At 41.6% G+C, this 22,049-nt stretch overlaps 1 protein-coding gene across 1 annotated transcript; it reads left to right on the top strand.

The window, feature by feature from the left end:
• Nucleotides 1–332: 332 nt before the first annotated feature.
• RRAGC (Ras related GTP binding C) lies at nt 333–21,112 on the top strand. The gene is made up of 7 exons (XM_038377494.2): nt 333–743; nt 9,089–9,292; nt 10,924–11,123; nt 12,085–12,199; nt 14,203–14,345; nt 17,670–17,818; nt 19,411–21,112. Exons 1-7 carry the CDS (start codon nt 480–482, stop codon nt 19,557–19,559), a joined length of 1,224 nt encoding a protein of 407 aa, XP_038233422.1. The 5' UTR covers nt 333–479; the 3' UTR covers nt 19,560–21,112.
• Nucleotides 21,113–22,049: the final 937 nt, after the last annotated feature.

The following is a 22,049-nucleotide window of genomic DNA, read 5'->3' on the forward strand; positions in this document are numbered from 1 at the left end:
TATCACAACCCTCCCATTCTTCCATAGCAACAGGAAGCAGTCTCTGGCTCCGCGCTTAGATTCCCCGCCCCTGTTGGTCCGCTCGGCCAGGCTGCGGGTTTTTGATGCACCCATCACAGTCGTGAGGGGCAACCCACATCTGGCCCTGACCCAGGCACCACCTCCTCCCTTGCAGGGACTGGTCCATCTCCGTGGGGCGTGTCCCGCTGAGGAATGGAATCCCAGCTACATGGCTCCGCCCGACTCCCTCTGTCACGTGTAGCGGTATAATCAGGTGACTCATCACCTGATCCGAGTAAGCCTACCCTGCGGGGCCCAGCCAATCAAAACGCACGCTTGTCAGGTTAGGCCAATCGGCGCAGAGGCATGTTAGGTTGCATTAACGTGGTAGGAGTTGGGGGTTTCTTTCATCCCGTCCTAGGCGGAGCGAAAGCGAGGGTTCGTGGGGTCAGTAGTGCTGGAGCGGGCGGCCTGTGGGGATGGCGCTGCAGTTTGGGGGGCCGGGCCCCGTGGGGGGGACTGAGGAGCCGGCTTTAATCGGGGGAAGCTTTGGCGCGTCTGATTCGTTCCCCAAGGACTTCGGCTATGGAGAAGAGGAGGAGGCAGAACTGGAGGGGGGCTCCGGCCCTGGTGGAAGCAGTGGCGTCCCGGGTGTGGCTGGGGGTGGCCCGGGTGGTGCGGATTCTAAGCCCCGTATTCTACTCATGGGACTGCGGCGCAGCGGGAAATCGTCTATCCAGAAGGTGAGGCCTGTAGGTGTGGGGGAATTTGGGGGGAGCGGGAGTATACAGGGGCTGTTCGTGGGTAGATGGCTCCAGGGAGTGGCCAAGGGGGCAGGGGCTAAGATGTAGCAGCTATATTTGTACCTGCACTTCGACTCTCGTCTTCCTTTATCTCCCCCACCATAAATGAGGCACTCGAATCTTGAGAAGAACACTTATCTGAGCTGCAGTTCAGGCTTTGACACTGGTTATATAGGTGCTTCCAGTGTAGTTGCCCTTATGCATTGAAATGGGCCCTGAGCTTGGTCTTTCTGTTTCCCTATTTTTCTCAGTAAATTATGTGGTAAGCTGCCTAGGGCATGGGGCCGTTCCCTTTTAAGTAACTATTTAGCAGGCCAGCAGCCCAGCGGGGGAGGGTGGCACTGGCTCCTTGCCTCCCTGGCTCGGGGGTGGGGGGTAAGTGCCACCTGCCCTGTCTTGAACCGTCTATGTGGCTTGTTTCTAACGAGAACTTCTCTCTACTTTGTACATGTTAGTAGGCAACTTCTTCTTTTTATAGTAGCAGCATATAGAGAAGTTGAACAAGAAGGTTCTTATTTCCTAAAAAATGCATTCTCTGTCTACAGAGATGTTTGCTTCACATTGAGTTTGGGCTACATCCTTTTTTATTCCTGATGCACAGGTGTCTTCTCCCCAAAACCAAGGTGTGTCTCAGGAAATGAAACAGGCAGATGTTTCCGAGATATTTATCTACATGTTGATTTGAAAATAGGGTAAGCCACACCAGTGTGATGAATCTGCATTATTGTTGCTAAAATTGCCAGTTCAGACAAGCCTTTAGTTTTCTTTTTTTTACATTTTTTGGGAGCTTCTCAGATTTCATTATCTATGGGCACAAAAGTGTAATTAGATCTTCTGGATGATTTGCTTCTTTGAGGCAAAGAGAAAGATGGACAGTTGTGGATTAACATTAACAAATGGCAACAGTGTGTTAGACTTGCTGTTAGGCTTCATAGGGTTGCTAGGGCATTCTGCCCATCAAGGTCATTGTGTTAAGCTTCACAGGAGAAATCTAAGTTTAGAAAAAGGCAGCGGTGTGACAGTGATCCTCAGTATTTGTCTGCAGGTCTTTAGAGTCTACACATAGCTCTCCTTGCTAAGCTCTTTTCTGTGACCCCCTATGTAAAGATGTGTCAGAGTATCGCAGTGTAGAGCATTGCCACGGCAGTCGCAATCTGAGCAATAAACTAATCTTTCTGGTCAAGCCTTGATAACCGTTCTCAACGTCTGTTAGCCAAAGGGCCAAGCCTTCCCAACAGCATGAAATTCAGTGGTCTGGTGGACCACCCTTCCTTCTGCCTAGACTCCTGGGTTTATTCCTGTTCTCCTCCATCTCAAGTGCTTGGGTCGAATGACCTCATGCACCAACTCTGCTAGGCTTGACATTGCGTGCCCATGCCAGACTCTCACTTCCCAAAACAAGTCCTCTACTTTCAACTCACTCATGGTCAGAGATCCCATGGTGGTCAAAGAAAATGCTACAAGATGCACTGAAATTGCATCTCAAGAAAACTGATGTGGACACAGAAGCTGGGAAGAGCAAGCCACCAACCGTTCCCAATGGCATCACATTTTCTGTCAGGCAGTGGCCAGCTTTGAGGAGAAACGCCTTCCCCCTCAAAGCTGAAAAAGAGAGCAGGAAGGAAAAAGGAAAAAACTTTCTTTCAGCAGGCAGCTGACCCACCAGGAAATGTCTGTACCTACTGTGGGTGGATCTGTGATTCCAGGATCGGACTCCTCCTCCTATGATTCTATGATTCTATGTAAGGCACTGGGTCACTCTTATCAGCACCGCTGACTGGGACTTTAAAAGTCCTGTCGGTGGTGCTGCCCAGTGAAGGCAGGCTAGTGCCTAACTGTTCCAATGCTGCGCCCTGGAAGCGGCTGGCATGGGGGCCACAGGGCTCCACGCGCTGACACTGCCCCTAGCATCAGCTCCATACTCAGATTGGCTGGGAACCGGCCAATGGGAGCTAGGGTGGTGCCTGCAGACGAGAGCTGTGCGAAGCTGCTTGTGCACCTCAGCCTAGGAGCCGGACCTGCTGCTGGCTGCTTCTTGGGCACAGTGTGGACCGTGGTGCCAGGATGGGGGAAGCCTGCCTCTGCACTCTGGCTGAACCACTGAGCAGGAGCCGCCGGAGGTAAGTCTGAGCCCCCCCCCACACCTGAAACTGCTTCCTGCACCCCAAACCCCTCATCCTCGGGCCCCAGCCCAGATCCTGCATCCCCTACCCAGACCCTGACCCCCTCTTGCATCCCAACTCTCTGACCTAGCCCAGAGCCTCCTCCCACACACCAAACCCCTCATCCCCAGCTCTGTTGGGTCGTGGGAATCAACAATTTTCTTCAAAGGGTCCCCAGAAAAAAAGTTTGAAAACCACTGCAGGGGCTCATGCATATGCAGACCCCTCTGCTGGTGTGGGATAGCATTGCCAGCAGGGACCTTCCACAGATTATAGACAAACTAATGACTGTTGCTTGGAAAAGATTCCTACTTGTTGTGAGCAAGTGGATTTTTCAAACTCTGTGTTGTGGTACAAGGGGGCCCAAGAAATTAGAAGAAGTAGTTGTGGATGGCTGCTGAGAAGCAAAGTAAGAATCAATAGACAAAAGCCAGCTCTGGACTCCATGAAATTGTGGGCAACCATATGCTTTGGAGCATTGCTTATAGCTAGTGGTATTCCCTAATGAATGGAATATCTAGTGCTGCTCTTCCTGTTGGCTGTGGCCCAATAATGGTTTTCTTGATAGGAGTTGCCATACCTTATCATACCAGGGGTTAGCACATTCTAGTGCTTGTATCTAGCAGTGGCTGATATGTAATGCTTTTGAGGAAGATGCAAGAAACCCTCCAGTAGGCAGTTATGGAATAACCTATTCACAAGAAAATCTTTGTCCTAATCTCTAATACTTAGAAGATGCCCTGAAAGTTTAGATAGATTCTTTCCAAAACTTGTTAATTTTTGCTATTATAACTAGAGATTCTTGTTATTTGTATAACCATTTAATCTGTTTGTGAACCCTACTAAGTACTTGGACCTACCAGTATCTTGTGGTGGTGAGTGACATAGGTAACTTGTGAACTGTGTGAAATTATTTGTTTTGATCAATTAATTGAATATCCCCCTTTTTCTTTTTCTTTTTATGAAAACTATCAGGCATTGCTGTTCAGCTTGCTTTCCCTGACATTATTTACCTTGTTTACCATTGTTGTGTGTCCTCTTACTCATCTTAACTCTAAACAGTCCCCATCTCTTCATTTCATACCACACCACACGATCCATTGTCTACAGCCAAGCTCTACGATACAACTGCATTTGTTCCAATCCCTCAGACAGAGATAAACACCTACAAGATCTCTATCAAGCATTCTTACAACTACAGTACCCACCTGCTGAAGTGAAGAAACAGATTGACAGAGGCCAGAAGAGTACCCAGAAGTCACCTACTACAGGACAGGCCCAACAAAGAAAATAACAGAACGCCACTAGTCATCACCTTCAGCCCCCAACTAAAACCTCTCCAACGCATCATCAAAGATCTACAACCTATCCTGAAGGACGACCCATCACTCTCACAGATATTGGGAGACAGGCCAGTCCTTGCTTACAGACAGCCCCCCAACCTGAAGCAAATACTCACCAGCAACCACACAACAGAAGCACTAACCCAGGAACCTATCCTTGCAACAAAGCCCGTGGCCAACTCTGCCCACATATCTATTCAGGGGACACCATGATAGGACCTAATCACATCAGCACACTAACGGAGGCTAGTTTACCTGCACATCTACCAATGTGATATATGCCATCATGTGCCAGCAAAGCTCCTCTGCCATGTACATTGGTCAAACTGGACAGTCTCTATATAAAAAACGTCAAGAATTGTAACATTCAAAAACCAGTTGGAGAACACTTCAATCTCTTAGGTCACTTGATTACAGACCTAAAAATGGCAATTCTTCTTCAACAAAAAAAATTCAAAAAACAGACTTCAATGAGAGACTGCTGAATTAGAATTAATTTGCAAACTGGATACAATTAACTTAAGCTTGAATAGAGACTGGGAGTGGATGGATCATTTTACACAAAGTAAAACTATTTCCCCATGTTTATTCCACCCCCATTTCTCAGACGTTCTTGTCAACTGTTGGAAATGTCCACTTTGATTATCGCTACAAAACGTTCCCCCCTTCCGCTCTCCTGGTGGTAATATCTCATCTTAAGTGATCACTCTCATTACAGTGTATATGGTAACTCCCATTGTTTCATGTTCTCTATGTATATAAATCTCCCCACTGTATTTTCACTGAATGCATCCAGTGAAGTGAGCTGGAGCTCACGAAAGCTTATGCTCAAATAAATTTGTTAGTCTCTAAGGTGCCACAAGTACTCCTTTTCTTTTTGTGAATACAGACTAACACGACTGCTACTCTGAAACGTCTCTTCATATGCAAGTTTTCCTAAGTTTTAATTGTCTGAGTCATTCTTGTTGCCCATTCTGTCATTCTGTTTCCTGCATTTTGACTGGTGATGCACATCTATCAAATCTTCATTGAACTGCCCAGGTGATACCCAAGTCTCTTTTCCTGAGTGTTTAACTTGAAGCCCGGTAAGGTGTGTAAGTCATTCAGATGATTTCTTCCAATATCTGTTTAACAAATGCAAAGCAATGAGTTTAAACTGCTTTTGTGTTGCTAGGTCACTGTTGTCAGGTCCTTCTGAAGCTTGTCAGTTTTCTCCAGACTCGATTAATCTGAGTAATCTTGGGGTTTGTCTCAACTACAAAATTAAGTCAACCTTAGTTAGGTTGATATATAGCCACCGCAGTAATCACTGTGTTTTTTTCATGTCCATACTACTCTCCTTTGGCCAGTGGTGTACATCCTTTCAAGCAGTGTTTGCACCGATTTAAGTGGGGTAATGTGCGGGGCTGACCGCACAGGGCCGGGAGGCTCCTCCAGCTGTGAACTGACAGCCAACAGGCGATGTAAGTAACGCAGCATCTACACAGACACTCATTTGCCTTAACTACCTTGACCTAAGCGCTACTCCTGTCATGAAGATGGAGTTAAGTTGGTGTCATAGGCAATTTATATTGGCAGCAGTAATGTTGTTGTTGTGTAGACGCTTAAAATTAGGTTGATTTAAGATGCCTTTCGTTAACCTAACTCTGTAGTATAGACCAGGCCTTGCTTTCTGCAAATTTTGTCATGTCCATGAGTTCCTATCTTGGAATTGTAACTTTAAATTTTCTAGTTCTGGACAGTATCTAAAACTGAAAGGGGTCTGTTTTCATATTCTGTCTTGAAATCTCACAAGCTGAAATCCCACAAAAATGTCTGTTTTGAGAGAAGTTGGCTCAAGATTGCAGAACTCTTGTGATAGAATTATGTAACTTTCCACTCTTTGTTACAATGTAAATATTTTCAAAATTTTTTCCACACTTTGAATATTTGGATAATTACTGTTATACCAGAATTGGGTAAAATGAGTTAGGGTTTAGGTGGCTTTTCTAGTGTCACAGGTCAAGTCAATAGTAGGAATAGAATTCACGTCTTCTGACTGAAAGTTCCCTGTTCTAGTAGATGACGGTACTTCTGTGGCACCAGCTTTTTTTAGATGTCTGCTCCATTCCAGAACCAGATCTCTAGGTCAGCACTGAACCAACACCCTTACATTGTCTGTGTGGGGCATCAAGTCTGAGGTTTGGCCCTGTCTGCTCTTGGTATTTAAAGGTTTCAGAGTAGCAGCCGTGTTAGTCTGTATCCGCAAAAAGAAAAGGAGTACTTGTGGCACCTTAGAGACTAACAAATTTATTAGAGCATAAGCTTTTGTGGGCTACAGCCCACTTCACTGGATGCATAAAATGGAACATAGAGTAAGAAGCTATATATATACACACACACACACACACACACACACACACACACACACACACACACACACATACAGGTAAGTTGGAAAAAGAAAAGGAGTACTTGTGGCACCTTAGAGACTAACAAATTTATTAGAGCATAAGCTTTCGTGAGCTACAGCTCACTTCATCGGATGCATTTGGTGGAAAAAACAGAGGAGAGATTTATACACACACACACACACACACAGAGAGAACATGAAACAATGGGTTTATCATACACACTGTAAGGAGAGTGATCACTTAAGATAAGCCATCACCAGCAGCGGGGGGGAAGGAGGAAAACCTTTCATGGTGACAAGCAGGTAGGCTAATTCCAGCAGTTAACAAGAATATCAGAGGAACAGTGGGGGGTGGGGTGGGAGGGAGAAATACCATGGGGAAATAGTTTTACTTTGTGTAATGACTCATCCATTCCCAGTCTCTATTCAAGCCTACGTTAATTGTATCCAGTTTGCAAATTAATTCCAATTCAGCAGTCTCTCGTTGGAGTCTGTTTTTGAAGCTTTTTTGTTGAAGGATAGCCACTCTTAGGTCTGTGATCGAGTGACCAGAGAGATTGAAGTGTTCTCCAACTGGTTTTTGAATGTTATAATTCTTGACGTCTGATTTGTGTCCATTCATTCTTTTACGTAGAGACTGTCCAGTTTGGCCAATGTACATGGCAGAGGGGCATTGCTGGCACATGATGGCATATATCACATTGGTAGATGCACAGGTGAACGAGCCTCTGATAGTGTGGCTGATGTGATTAGGCCCTATGATGGTATCCCCTGAATAGATATGTGGACAGAGTTGGCAACGGGCTTTGTTGCAAGGATAGGTTCCTGGGTTAGTGCTTCTGTTGTGTGGTGTGTGTGGTTGCTGGTGAGTATTTGCTTCAGATTGGGGGGCTGTCTGTAAGCAAGGACTGGTCTGTCTCCCAAGATCTGAGAGAGCGATGGCTCATCCTTCAGGATAGGTTGTAGATCCTTGATGATGCGTTTGGAGAGGTTTTAGTTGGGGGCTGAAGGTGATGGCTAGTGGCGTTCTGTTGTTTTCTATTTCCCCATGGTATTTCTCCCTCCCACCCCACCCCCCACTGTTCCTCTGATATTCTTGTTAACTGCTGGAATTAGCCTACCTGCTTGTCACCATGGAAGGTTTTCCTCCTTTTCCCCCCCCTGCTGTTGGTGATGGCTTATCTTAAGTGATCACTCTCCTTACAGTGTGTATGATAAACCCATTGTTTCATGTTCTCTGTGTGTGTGTATATAAATCTCTCCTCTGTTTTTTCCACCAAATGCATCCGATGAAGTGAGCTGTAGCTCACGAAAGCTTATGCTCTAATAAATTTGTTAGTCTCTAAGGTGCCACAAGTACTCCTTTTCTTTTTGTGGGATTGAACGTGCAGTCGTGGCATATAATTTGTGCTACTAGAGCTGCTGCTTTAACTGTAGGCTATCTTTGGCCAGGGACTGTTTGTTTCTTTTCAGTTCATACAGCACTAACTATATTTGGGACTCCAATCCCAGTTGGGGGGTCTTTGGGGACTACCATAGCATAAATAATTACTACTAGTGCTGCCGCTATGTTGTTCATTAACTGCAACTTGAAAATTGCCCCCTTCTCTTTCAGATGTTTGTTCTACACTTATTCTTGAAGGGAATGGGGTCAGCAGTTCTCAAATCTGTCAGTAAGAAGAGCAAATGATTTGTTGTGGTATTATTGTCCTAACTCTTTCAGTTAGACTAACTACAGTTCTTGTGATTTTTGGGTCTCTCAAACTGGGAAATCTGTTAAGAAAATTTTAACTTTTATCGCAGCTTTAGAACAGGTTGTTTCTGACTTTGTAAAGTTCATCCTGGAGTAGTAGTAACACCTTTAGTTAAGGTGCCCAAGTTTTAATTATCCCACTGAAATGAAAAGTGTGAACGCTTCTGGAACCAAAGACTTGTAATATTACTTGGCCACAGCCACAACACTGGTTATAGCTTCCCACTTACAGTTATTGTGGCAGTACACAGGTGACCTGGAGGCACTGAATTACACTAATACAATGGGAAAAGAAGCAACTTGTCTTTTGCTGATTGGGGGATGGGATAATTCAGTCTTGTAAAATCCACATAATTGAAAAGCTATTTAGTGCAACTTAACTTTAGGTTAATTTCCTTCATCAGATAAAATAAACAATGTTTGCTATGCGTGGGGTTTTTTTAAAAAACTTTTTTTCCCATTTTTCCTCCATTCTGAGACTTGTATTTCATTGGCAAGTTGCATGCTGATTGTGTGGCTTTATCCTCTGGTCATTATTACTTTATCTGCTCATTCTGAGAGAAAAAGGCACTAATCTTAACTAGATTTTTGTCAAATCTTCAAAAGCCAATCAGTCTTCACTTTCCCTTTCACAGGTGGTATTTCATAAAATGTCTCCCAATGAGACCCTGTTTTTGGAGAGTACCAACAAGATTTACAAAGATGATATATCCAACAGTTCCTTCGTGAATTTCCAGATATGGGACTTTCCTGGACAAATGGACTTTTTTGACCCAACATTTGATTATGAGATGATTTTCAGAGGCACAGGGGCACTGATATATGTTATTGATGCACAGGTAGATATTAATATCTAATAATGCTGGGGAGTTTTCTTGCTATTTGAGGTGGAGGTGACTGGTGACGGTTTAAAAACCTAATGCTGGCTAGAACCAGTCACTTTTTTTTTTTTTTTTTTAAACCTGAATTTACTTTGTTACTGGCCCTTTACATTTCATAGCTTGGCCGCTTTAATAGACAAAAGAATTGCTCTGCTAGATCAAAGCAGAGAGTCTATATAGTCCAGTATCCTCTGTCTTAGTTCTTAGTGTTTGGCTGACACCCTTGAGCTTGAGTGTTTTACTCCTGGGTGCCTTCTGCACCTAAAAATTCTGTGCACAATATTTTAAAATTCTGCAAAGTTCTGCAAATTTTATTTGTCAAATAAATGTGGAGGCTCCAGCATGGCATTGGGGAGCACAGGCTACTGGCTTCACAGAGGTGGGAAATCACAGTGCAGCTGCCCCCGGCATACAGACTCAGCAGAGAGGCTGCACCCAACCCTGACAGCGCAAGGACTGGGCCTGTCCAAGAAACACCCAAGGGCCCTGCCCCTCCTTGCCAGGTCTGAGTAAGCAGGCTCAGCAAGGCAGAATCCATGTGTGGGGAGGATCCAGGTGTGGGTTGAGAGGGTTCTATGTGGGGCAGTCTGGGTGTGGGTGGCTCAAAGGGGGATCAGTGTGTGTGTGTGGGGGGGGAATCTGGCTGCACAGGGGCTTGTTGGTGAGTCCTGGGTGGGGTCTAGATGCTGGGGAAATAGGGCTCAATGGGGTGGAGATCCAGGTGCAGGTGGCTTGTTGGGGTGGTAAAGGTGAGGGGGAATGGGGCTTGTGGGGGTGGTGGGGTCTGGGGGCATGAGGCTTGGCGGGAGGTCTGGGTATGAGGGGGTCTGGATACACGGGGACTGGGCAGATGCGGGGAGCAGCTCCCTGTACAGTGATCCCTCCCCCTGCAGCTGAGGAGCAATGGTCACAGGAAGTGGGGGAGTTTGCAGAGCTTCCTACAGCTGTGGGAGAAATCTGGGGGTGGGTCTGACATGGCCCTAGATGCTGTGCAGGGGAAGAGGAAGTCCCATCCTCCCCAATCCATCTGGGACTAGCAGCTGAGCCCTGTGCAGGGTAGAAGCCACCAGCCAGGTCTTCCCAAGTCCCGCCCCCTGCACCACAGTGATTTACCTCTCTGCTGGCTGCCCTGGACTCCCTGAAACATACTACTGTGGAGGGTTGCATAACCACTCTTGTGGCTTCCCCCCCTCAGAAAGTCATTTTTCTACAGGTAAGCAAAGAAATCTGTGGGGGAACATAAATTGTGCACATGCACAGTGGCGCAGAATTCCTCCAGGAGTAGGGTTTATATCCCTGTGATTTTTTTTTTTTGTTTTGCTTTTTGTTTTTAAGTGAGTGCATTTATGTTATGAATGAGATCTAATCCTCTTTAAAGGTGACAGGACAGGATTTAGAACTTACTATCTGAATTTCTGTTTTTCCAAACTAGCCTGTTTCTGCCTATTCAAAGGTGGAAATAATTTTTTTTTTTTCATTTCACTATTTTTGTGTATGTGCAAAGAGTGGAATAGAAGGGGGATAGCGAAGAAAGATCAGTTAATTGGCTGGCAGCTGTGACATTAACCCCTGTCTACACTGATGTACAGGATGACTACATGGAAGCTTTAACAAGACTCCACATTACAGTTTCTAAAGCCTACAAAGTCAATCCAGAAATGAACTTTGAGGTTTTTATTCACAAAGTTGATGGTCTGTCAGATGACCATAAAATAGAAACTCAAAGGGATATTCATCAGAGAGCCAATGATGATCTTGCAGATGCTGGGCTTGAAAAACTTCATCTTAGGTGAGTGATAGAAATTTTGACCGGTAACAATCTCACAACTGTATACGTGAAACTGGTGACTTTTTTTCTTTCTTTTCTCATCAGATTTAATATGAAGGACTTTAATGACGTCTCGTCCACACTTTGATACTAAGATTACACAGACTACTTCAGTCTTACAAAATATTCTGTAGAACATTCACTAGTATAGAACTAAGCATTATTAATTAAAATTAAATGAGTTGTCAATAAAGAAAATATAATTTGTGATACATGATCCTGGCTTTATTTTGCTTGCCAATTCCTTGCTAATTTAAATGTATGTTGTATTGCACCTTGCAAGCTTTGCTCTATCAAGTATTAAAGCATTTTTTCGTGTCTGTAACTCACTTTTTCTTTCTTGACTCAAGGTCAGCGCTAACTCTGGTATATAGTCATGGTTGATGGGCTGTCGTTTGCTTATTGGTATTTAATTATTTAAATTGTTCTGTCTGAGTACATTGAGGTCAATGTCTGTTTTTCTTTATGGCCATCTCTACTCTGGGGAAATCTTTAAAAAATTGCCACTGGTTCTAACACCATCTCAGTGTAGACATGACCTAAGTGGAAGTGGCAGAAAACAGGAAGTTTTATAAAAATTTAAATCTCTGAAAGGGAATGGCTTGGGCCTTTTAACACATTTTTAATAGCTCTCTGCCAGAAGTTGTGATACTGCTAGCAAAAGGTATTGTGAAAAACATGCCCAGATCTCTCTCTCTCTCTCTCTCTCTCTCTCGCTTTGGTGGGAGATCATCCCATGCTTACTCCAACAACTCTGTAAATGCCTCCTCATTTCTGTAGAAGCAGAATGGTGTTGTGCCAGTAGAACTTGGATAAAACAATAGAGTTCAAATGTTAGGATTTTTAACTTTTACAGTTTATTGCAGCACTGATTTACACTTAACTTGTTTAGATTGGATTTTTTTTGTTTTTAAATCCACAGCTTTTATTTGACCAGTATCTATGACCATTCAATATTTGAAGCCTTCAGTAAGGTCGTACAAAAACTCATTCCACAACTGCCAACCTTGGAAAACCTACTAAATATCTTTATATCAGTAAGTGCAATATTATTACTTTTTAGTTACTAACCTTATCTTAAAAATAAACTATTTTAAAATTTATGCTGTAGTGTATACTGGCAAAATTTTGCTTTTTGCAAATTTAGCATATTCAAGGCTCCTCTTGCATCCTTGCCAGTGAAATAAGCTGTACCAGCAAAAGCACACTGATGGTATAACTGCATCTACATTATGGGTTTTTGCTGGCACAGCTATGTTAGTCACAAATCGCATCTCATTATACTCCCCACTAACATAACTAAGCTTGTGAAAGTTTATAGTATAGACCTGGTTTTAGTCAATTATAGATAATTGCACAGTGTCGGGAAGGGAAAACTGCTCATGGGGAGCATTACTTGCTAGAGGTAGTGTTGCTATTTTCTGTTGATTACACTGAAATTTATTTTTAATATAACCTCTGGTGAGAGGAAGCAGAATAGTAGAGTGGAAAGATGACAGAAGGGTTTGCATGAAGAGGATTGCGTACAGCAAACATTAAGAGATCCTTGTTATCATAGGGGCAACTTAAAAAAAGCCCTCCTGAGAAGGAAATGAGTGAGGGGTGTGGGGGGGGAGGTGCTCACGTATTCAAGCTGTATAGCAGGAGACAAGGAAGTGCTTGGATATTATCTTGATATGGCTCTGTAAGAACCTACCCAGATAAGGGGATAAGAATGGAGCTGTAGGTTGGAACGGAGCTGTGTAACACTTTGAAGAATAGAACATGGAGTATAAACTTAATATGGAAGTGGCCAGTGAATAGTCTTCAGAGAGATGTCCTGGATACGTGCCCAAATTGGGAAATGTGGTATACAAACCACTTGGGGAGAGGCTACTATAAACGCTTCTTTTGGCTCATAAATATGGATTCTGACTGAAATCCATATTGCACTCATTTGAACCTGTTTACTGCCAGTGGTAGGCATTTGGTGAACTTTCAGTATGCGTACATGCACCCTAGGTCATCCAGTCAGAATATTCTCAAAGAAATGACCGTTAGGGACATGTGATCGCTTCAGTGTCCTCTGATGATAATAACTTCTGTAATATTGGATACTCTTCATGCAGTCACAAATATGGTAGCTGATTTTAGTTGCCCTCTCCCATCAGAATGTCCATTCCCTACATCATTTGGGCTACTTATGGTGTGATTGCTGCCTACAGAGAAAGTCAACTGTATAAGAGTAGCCTTCAGTCTGTAGAAAGTATTTGCCACTGCCTAAATAACTTCACCTGGAGAAGAGCTCTGTATAGCTCAAAAGCTTCTCTTTCACCAACAGAAGTTGGTCCAATAAGAGAGACCCTGGGACTGACACACCACAACACCGCTGCATATAATTTGCTCATAGTAATACTTGTCCTTCATCTTTCATTACTGAATTTATTTAGTGGCTAGAGTTAGTTTATTGGCATTTGCACGTGTGCAGCTATCTTGTTGAAGAAAAATTCTATAGAAGGTAGAAAAGTAATTGTCAGTTAGGTCCTTGGGAAATTGTAGTGAAATTTAGTCTTTCATAACCATAAAAACTCATGAACTGATAGGGAGTGGGGGTTTTAAAATGTTGCCTTCTAAATTTACAGCTTATATAATGTCTGTTAACGGCAAATAATTCATTCATTCAGAATGGTAGCCGTTTTAGTCTGTATCAGCAAAAATGAGGAGTTCTTGTGGCACCTTATAGACTAACAGATATTTATTTGGGCATAAGCTTTTGTGGGCTAGAACCCACTTCATCAGATGCATCTTATCACTACAATTTCCCCTCAGCTAATTCAGTTAGCTAGCTGCGTTTTGCTAAAAGGTTTCCAAGCTGATGCAGTGCCCTGTACAGAATCTCCAGAGACTATTGAAACTGTTCAAATTTTGATCCTTTTGAGTAATTGAAATTTGTTTATTTTCCTGCTCTTAAAAATGTGAAACTATGAATTCTACATAAGACTTCTTAAAATTTAGATGTTCTGATGACTCAGCATGCATCTCCAATTCTTTCTTTTTGAAGAATTCAGGCATTGAAAAAGCCTTTCTCTTTGATGTAGTCAGCAAAATCTACATTGCGACAGACAGTTCCCCTGTGGATATGCAGTCATATGAGCTGTGCTGTGACATGATCGATGTAGTGATTGATGTGTCTTGTATATATGGGTAAGTGACAAATCCTTTTAGAGAGTTGGCTTAAGATAAGCTCTATAAAATGGCTTAGGTGAGAGCTGCAAACTTCATGCAGACATGTTAGTCCCCTTAGCTACAGGGTGAGGTGGGCTATAGAGCTTCTTCTCTGGTCCATTTAGAGAGGAAAGATGGTATTCTGGTTCAGTAACTGGACTGGGTGGTGCAGATAAGAGCTTTTTCTGTCTGCTACAGGTCTCTCTGACCTTACACAAGTCACTAAACTTCTCTAAGCCCCAGCTTCTACCTTTTAAATGTGAATATACGTTTTTTGCCTCAGTGTTGAGTGTAAATCCATTTAATGTCTGTAATGCTTCATGATGAGTGCTGTAAAAAGCCTACAAATTCCATACTGTCCACTCCTGTTCTTATGCACTTTCCTAATGAGCATTAATTAACAATGCAATGAAACTACACTGATTCAGAAGGTTCTCACTGCCTGGGGTAAGTTACTTTTTGAGCCGGTCAGGCTCAGCCTTGGTTAACACCTTTATGATGGAGGCAGATTGAGCACTGTTTCCTCTGCAGCCTAGTCTAAGCTTCACATCTAAGTGGTATCTAATGGATGTTACACTGCCTCAGAGTGGTTGCTAGAGCAATAAGAAAATTCATTTTTTCCTCCAGAGGTGGAACATGTACTGCTGCAGTGTGTGCTTTACCTTCTCTTGACTAACAACCAGAATATGACCCTAATGCAACTATGGATAGCATGTCTTTAGTCTGTATTGATAGCTGCTTGGAAATACCCTCTCACTCAACGGTGTCAAACTCATGGAGAAGGCTGAATTCCATTCTTAATTATGGCCCAAGGGGTGAGGTATAAATTTAGGATTAAATAACATTGTTAATCCTTGATGGATCTTCCACCGATATCAATGTGAAGTTTTATGCAGATCGGGTAGAATATATTATTTCTTTCAGTACCTTATTACATTCAGCATCGTTTATGGGGACAATGGGCTCAGAAATAGGACCACTGCTTCTACCCCTCTTTTTTCTTTCTTTCCCTTTCGCTCTTTATTTTTTTCCCCTTTTGGATTTCCTTCCATGCCACAACTACAGATTCCTACTCCCTACCCATTCCATCCACTGAATTGTGGAGCAGTTAAAATAGTTAGTTCTTGCTTTAATGTTTTCAATAGACTTAAAAACTTAATACACAAGACTAACTGTTGGGCAGGGGTGTTCACTTCCTTAGTCAGTCATTACACAACCAGGAAGATAGTGTTGCATGAGTTAACCTCCTCAATTTGACACAAGTGTTTCTTTGCAACTGTGGGGGTCAAGAGACTCCTTGCTTTTAAATTAAAAGTCAGATATTGTAGAACCTGAATTTGTCATGCAAGGCCACATATAGATACAGCAAGTGGGCCAGGTGGAGGACACCACTACTCTAAGTACTTTCAACAGAGAAGAGCAAATGAAGTATATTCTGGAGTACATACATGCTGTTGCTAAACACTAAGGGGTAAAAGTACACACAACTAAAACTTACTTAACTGCAGCTTTTTTAATCATGTGCCTTTAAATTGACATCCAGGCTTCATTATTTTAATGTATCAACATGTTACACCTTCTCCATTTCAGCTCCTTTAACTGATTAAATTGCCATTTTAAGGTAGTTAAATACTTGAATATCTTCATCTTCCTTCTCTTAGTCGTCTCTTTCCATAATATAGGCACGAGTTCCAGAAACAAGGATCTAACATTTAATTTTTAAGTCCTATATTTAGACTCCTAAATAAGTGGTCTGGTTTTCAGGAGTTCTGAGCATCAAACACCCAGCAGTTTCTAGTGAAGTTGATGCACTTAGCACTACGTGGCCTGATATTCAGAAGACTCTTTAAAGTGTGCTTTGCTACGCCAAATAAGTAGGTTGTGATGACAAACAAGTAGTTTTAAGTTGGCCTATGCTCTAGATTTTATAAGATCTAACTGTATACGGTGTGTTACAAATATGCATTTTTATGGCTGAAAATACTTTTTTCAAGGGATAAGCTGGAGGATGTTAAATTAGAACTTTATCATGGAATTGTCATTGCAGCTCTGTAGTGATGGCTACTAATGAGTAGTTCCATGAGTGTAACCTTTAATTACCTATAACCCTACAGTTTTTTTTTCCATACAAGAAAACACATTTGAGTGCCATTCTGCAATGAATCCATTCCTACAAATTAACAAACCTTAATCCTTCCCAAATGACAGGGTTAAAACCCTGGTATTTCAGTTCAAAGCACAGGCCTCTACTACTTGAGCTGAAGGAAGCTTTTGACTGTAGAAAGACCCTATGTCATATAAGCTGGGGGTGGGGAATCATAACAGACAAAGTGGAGTCCTGTGTTGTCTCCCATACCACACTTCCAGTAGTCTTGTCCAAACTCCTTTCTTTACCCCTTCATAAGATATGCATTTATTCTATGGCTTAAATGTAAGAAATAGTCATGAGGCAGGGCTGTACTTGTGAACAGTTCTCCATATATCCTAGCCTATATTTCCTCTCAAGCAGTTTCTTCCTAGGACTTTTCTCTGAGACTTCTTGGCTCTGAGATAAGAAAGCTAGAGGCAGGGACATTTAGCTTTTTCTCTTGTGTTGGTTCTGATGCCCATCTGGTTTAATTATCAGGGCGAGTCAGTGAAATAATTCTGCATGTCTACCCATGGTCTTAAAGCTTAACCTCCCCTCTCTATACTTCTCTTCTGTAGTCACCACACACTTTTATATATGTTTGTTATTTAATTACAACACAGCTTCTTCAAATGTATCCCATGTATAAGATTTAACTAATGGTATGTTTAAAGGGTAGTAACAAGCAGCCTTTGATCAAGAAGAACCAGTGAAACAAAATTCAATATTTTAATGTTTGAACTTGCATTTTGACCAGTTTTCTTTGACTAAGTGAAACTAGCAATTTTGATATCAAACTAGTTCTAGCCAAAGTTACATGTGTCTGATGGATTTAAATGGCAACCTTAACTATGGAGACACGACCACCCTATCTCCCTAATACAAAGGTAAAATGAAATGCTTAGCTTCAAACCTGTTCTCTTAACTAGAAGTTGATTGGAGGTATGATTGATGTTGCTGATTTGACATTAAGGAAAATTTGTGCCCATATCTGGTTTGAGATAAGAATATTGAGGTTTGCTAAATGTGTTAGCTGCCGAGTTTCTCCCCTTTTCATGTCTCATTCTGATATAAAGCCATGTGGGGTAGGGCATTCACAAAGTTTTCTTTTTCTGAAAAGTGATCTAAATTGTCAGTGTATATTGAATGGTTCATTGTTTGTATCGTTATTGTAGTTTAAAGGAAGATGGCAGTGGAAGTGCTTACGATAAAGAGTCAATGGCGATAATCAAACTCAATAATACAACTGTCCTATATTTAAAGGAAGTGACAAAGTTTCTGGCACTTGTCTGCATACTTAGAGAAGAAAGCTTTGAGCGCAAAGGTAAGCACTTTGACTAAACTTTTTTCAAAAAAAAAAAAAAGTTTGTCACTTAAAAGATCTTGCATTGATTTATGAAGCAACTGAAGAAGTCTAATTAAAAACGATTTGTATCTTGACCATCATTGGCTTTCTTAAGATGACCTTAACCTTGGATGTCTTTATGCCTTCCATTCTTTGAGTTAACTTTTTTTTTTCTTCCTCCTCCTCCAAAAGAGATGAGTGTGAAGACATCTCATTCTCTCTGCAGTATGTGGAAATAAATTAAACAGTTTTAATTCTGATCTATCCTTCATTAATATAAGGGCTGGATAGTCTAACTTTGGCTGAGTAATTTGACTCTGTAACATCTACATCAGTTGAAGCAACACGTAGCTCCGATTGCTGTTTTTCCTCTGTTTTATGTTCACTCATAACAATGTAAGGGTATTTATGCTAAAAAATAGTTATGAAGTTTAGTGGTTCTTTGTTCTCACTCCAATTTGGGCCTTTTTGGTCTGAACTTAAATTTAAACAGTGCTCTCAACATCATTTACTGAATTGGAGTTCAAAAGAATCTCAGTTATGAACACCTCAGGACTGGATGTTGTTTGTAACTCTGAAATGTTTGTTACTCTGAACAAAACGTTATGGTGGTTCTTTCAGCCATTTACAAGTGAACATTGACTTAATACAGCTTTGAAACTTTACTATGCAGAAGAAAAACGCTGCTTTTTAACCTCTTAATTTAAATGAAACAAGCACAGAAACAGTTTCCTTACCTTGTCAAATATTCTTTTTTAAATTTTCCCTTTATTTTTTTTTTTTTTGGTCTCTGCTGATGCCTGACTGTGTAGTTCTGGCCCCAAATGAAGTGTGTGGTTGAGTGGTCTGTTTGAAACTGAGGTTCTACTTTATTATTGTTTCTGGCCATATTTAATTTTACATGATTCCTTTTCCTTCACTCTTCTTCTTCATTTTATCTCACCTCTATGGCTGCCTATAAACTTTGGCATATAAGATCTTTTTATTAGCGGTCTCTAAAAATCACTATTAACATTTTTTTTCAAATAGTAATGCTGAAGTAGTGACCTCGCGACAGCGTTTTGAAGGGTGAGTGTGGTCACGTGCGAGCGCTGGGAGACAGCCCTCCCAGCGCTCCTGGTAATCCACCTCTGTGAGGGGATTAGCTCCGAGTGCTGGGAGCATGGCTCCCAGCTCTAGGAGCCTATTTACAATAGCGCTTTAAAGCGCTCTGACTTGCTGCACTCGGGTGATTTTTTTCACACCCCTGAGCCAGCAAGTTAGAGCGCTATAAAATATAAGTGTAGCCAAGCCCTCAGTCATCATCTGCTGTTTTGGCATATTTTATTATACATTCCTAACAAATGCCTTCACATCCTAAAAAGTGAAACAGCATAAATAAATATTGGCACTGTTTTTCATTAAATATTCTTCACAATAACTTACCTCTGACTCCTTTGGTTTATACAGAGTATTTCACTGCTCAGAAATCTATTAATAAATTAAGCAAATTACTTTATGCTAGTTTAAGTTTCATTGCGTATTTGAGAGAGACACTGAACCGAGGAACCTTTTTTCCTTCCCCTTCACAGGTTTGATAGACTACAACTTCCATTGTTTTCGCAAAGCCATTCATGAAGTCTTTGAAGTAGGTGTTGTCTCCCATAGAACCTGCAATCAAGCAACCACCCCAAACATAAAAGCAGTGACTCACAATGGCACACCTAGAAATGCAGTCTAGGTGAAGATTAAAAACTGGTTGGACCGACTTTTACCAGCTCTTCACTCCAAAGTTTAACTTTATAGAACAGGATAAGAATACTGTCTTAGTCTGGTGTGTTCCACAAGAGAAGAGCAACACTAACTCTGGAAGAGCAGCCTGTTAACTGATGTTGGACAACTGAAACTACTGTAAAACATTTGAAGTTCAGTGGAGTTAGAATTGTCAACTGAAAACCAGCTTTAGCTTGATCTTGGTGGCTTTTCCTGTTCAAAGTCCTATTTTAAGAGTCTGGATATAATATAAATGGGAGAAATGTCCCTTTTGGTGGAACTTACAAATGATTGAGTGTAATGTGGAATACTGCAGTGACTTGCTCATCTTCCTTTTTAGTTGTTCTGTAAAATATCCAGTTTTGTTTAAGTTGAACCTTTTGCCCTTTCAAAGAAAGGGGTGGACACTATGTAGAAACATCTTAAATTCATGCTTTTTGCTTTGTAAAGGTCTGTGGGCTATAACTTCAGTAAAACCCAAACATTCCATAAAATTCCTTTGATTATACTTGCATTGCTCTTCAGAATATCCCAGAAGATTCCTTATCTTGTTAAACGGAGGGAAGGCCAAGGTTTGCCTGCTCCCATATGTTCTGGTCCAATTAAGACTGAGCTCTAGCTTTGTTCTAGACCAGTTACCTTCCTAGCTTTCAGATAGCATTTTTCACCATTCCTCACCATATTTGTAAAGAAGATAAAGGCAAGAGCCACCACCTTTCACTGTGCTTTTTATCAGAAGAGGCTTAAACTAAAACATTCTCAACCTTGAATTGATTACTCAGTCCCAGTGATGAGTGATTTTAAATAAATAACTGTAAATTTACAAACATCTAGCATAAGATCTAACACTTAGGGTAACATTTTTATACTTGTCAAAGCTACTTTCCTGGGGCTGAAAACCCAAATCCTTCACCTTTTGATGTCAGAAGTCTGTGGATTTTCTACAGTTCATCCCATTTCTAAATCAGAGGATGGGGTGATGAGCACAATCTATGTAGGAATAGAAAATTGATTTCCAATGGCATTGACCTAAATGACCACGAGAGTGCCAGTTTGACCATTTCCTATATTGACACCCCTCCAGAATAAATAGCTTATGATATTGTGTTTTGCCTCAGACCTACTTAAATACTGTCTCCTTGCTCTTTTCAACAGTTTCCATAGTATGAAAACCAGCATATGTGAATTGTTAATCTAATTTATTGATAACTTCAGACTTTCATAGTGTGTAACTTTATCTGTCATGTAATGAGTGGTAAGCCCTTTCCCTGTTCCCTTCAATTCTTTCCCCTTAATACCAATGCTTGTATGTTCAAAAGTCACTGGACCAGTTGAGTACACAAGTGCCCTCTGTAAAATGTGTATATATGAAGTTCTATATACTTAATTGTGACTTGAGTGATTTCTGCAAATTAAGTGTTTACCTGACTCCTCATATTCAGGGGAGAGAACCCCTTTTCCCTGAACTGTTTAAAATGTGTATGAGTAAATGCATTTACTCCAGCAAGTGTTCATCTGGCATACGTACTGTACCTTGTCTCATGACTTCAGGGATGTTGCACCTAGCATATCTTTTTATAAAGGGGTCTGTTTCAAAGCTCATTCACATCAGGATTTAGGGATTCAATGGGTTGGATCAGTCTCCTTAGTAAGTTTCTAAACATGCACCCAATATGATTTTAGATCTATGTTAACAATAGAATTGTAGTTACCTGGGTGGGGGTACAGTTGACGCCAAAGAATAACATGTAAGTGGTTTGACAGTCAGAGCAGTACAGCATAATCCTTCATCTGTATTACTGTGGTGTGTGCATACTGTCAGACGTAGTAGCCCACCTAACCAGCAATGGAGCATGGTAGCTTTCAGATAGCATTTTCCACCATTTCTTACTGTATGTGTAAAGAAGATAAAGGCAAGAACCACCACCTTTCACTGTGCTTTTATCAGAAGAGGCTTGAACTAAAACATTCTCAACCTTGAATTGATTACTCAGTCCCAGTGATGAGTGATTTAAATAAATAACTGTAAATTTACAAACATCTAGCATAAGATCTAACACTTAGGGTAACATTTTTATACTTTACTTTCCTGGGGCTGAAAACCCAAATCGGCACTTAGGAGGATCAATGTGACAGAAAACAAGGGGAATGGGATGCTTCCCCAATTTAAAAAAGGGAGACAGAATACATAAAAAATGGGATTGAAGTACCTGAACAGGCACAAAGGGGGAGAGATGGGAAGAAAACTGAAGCTAGGATTGTGTTTCATGTTTTGTTTTGTCTTTTTAAATTGTATTTCCCTGGCAGATGCCCTGTAGGGAAACTGCGGGGTAACAGAGGATTTGCAGATCCTTGCAGGGGGAAGAAGTCCTAAAATTCAATGGGGTGGAGGGAGAGAGAAAATGGAGCAGTCAGACTGCATGGGGACAGATGCCTTGGGTTTGTAGAATGATGCAGC

This window comes from Dermochelys coriacea, chromosome 19 (assembly GCF_009764565.3).
Source record: "Dermochelys coriacea isolate rDerCor1 chromosome 19, rDerCor1.pri.v4, whole genome shotgun sequence".
In the NCBI taxonomy this organism is placed as follows: domain Eukaryota; kingdom Metazoa; phylum Chordata; order Testudines; family Dermochelyidae; genus Dermochelys; species Dermochelys coriacea.

What these genes read in the sequence shown, in the direction of transcription:
- RRAGC (XM_038377494.2), top strand. Translation starts at nt 480, where the DNA reads ATGGCGCTGCAGTTTGGGGGGCCGGGCCCCGTGGGGGGGACTGAGGAG. An exon ending in GGAAATCGTCTATCCAGAAG is followed by an intron (nt 744 to 9,088) that starts GTGAGGCCTGTA and finishes TCCCTTTCACAG; the next exon opens with GTGGTATTTCATAAAATGTC. An exon ending in CTTGAAAAACTTCATCTTAG is followed by an intron (nt 11,124 to 12,084) that starts GTGAGTGATAGA and finishes TTAAATCCACAG; the next exon opens with CTTTTATTTGACCAGTATCT.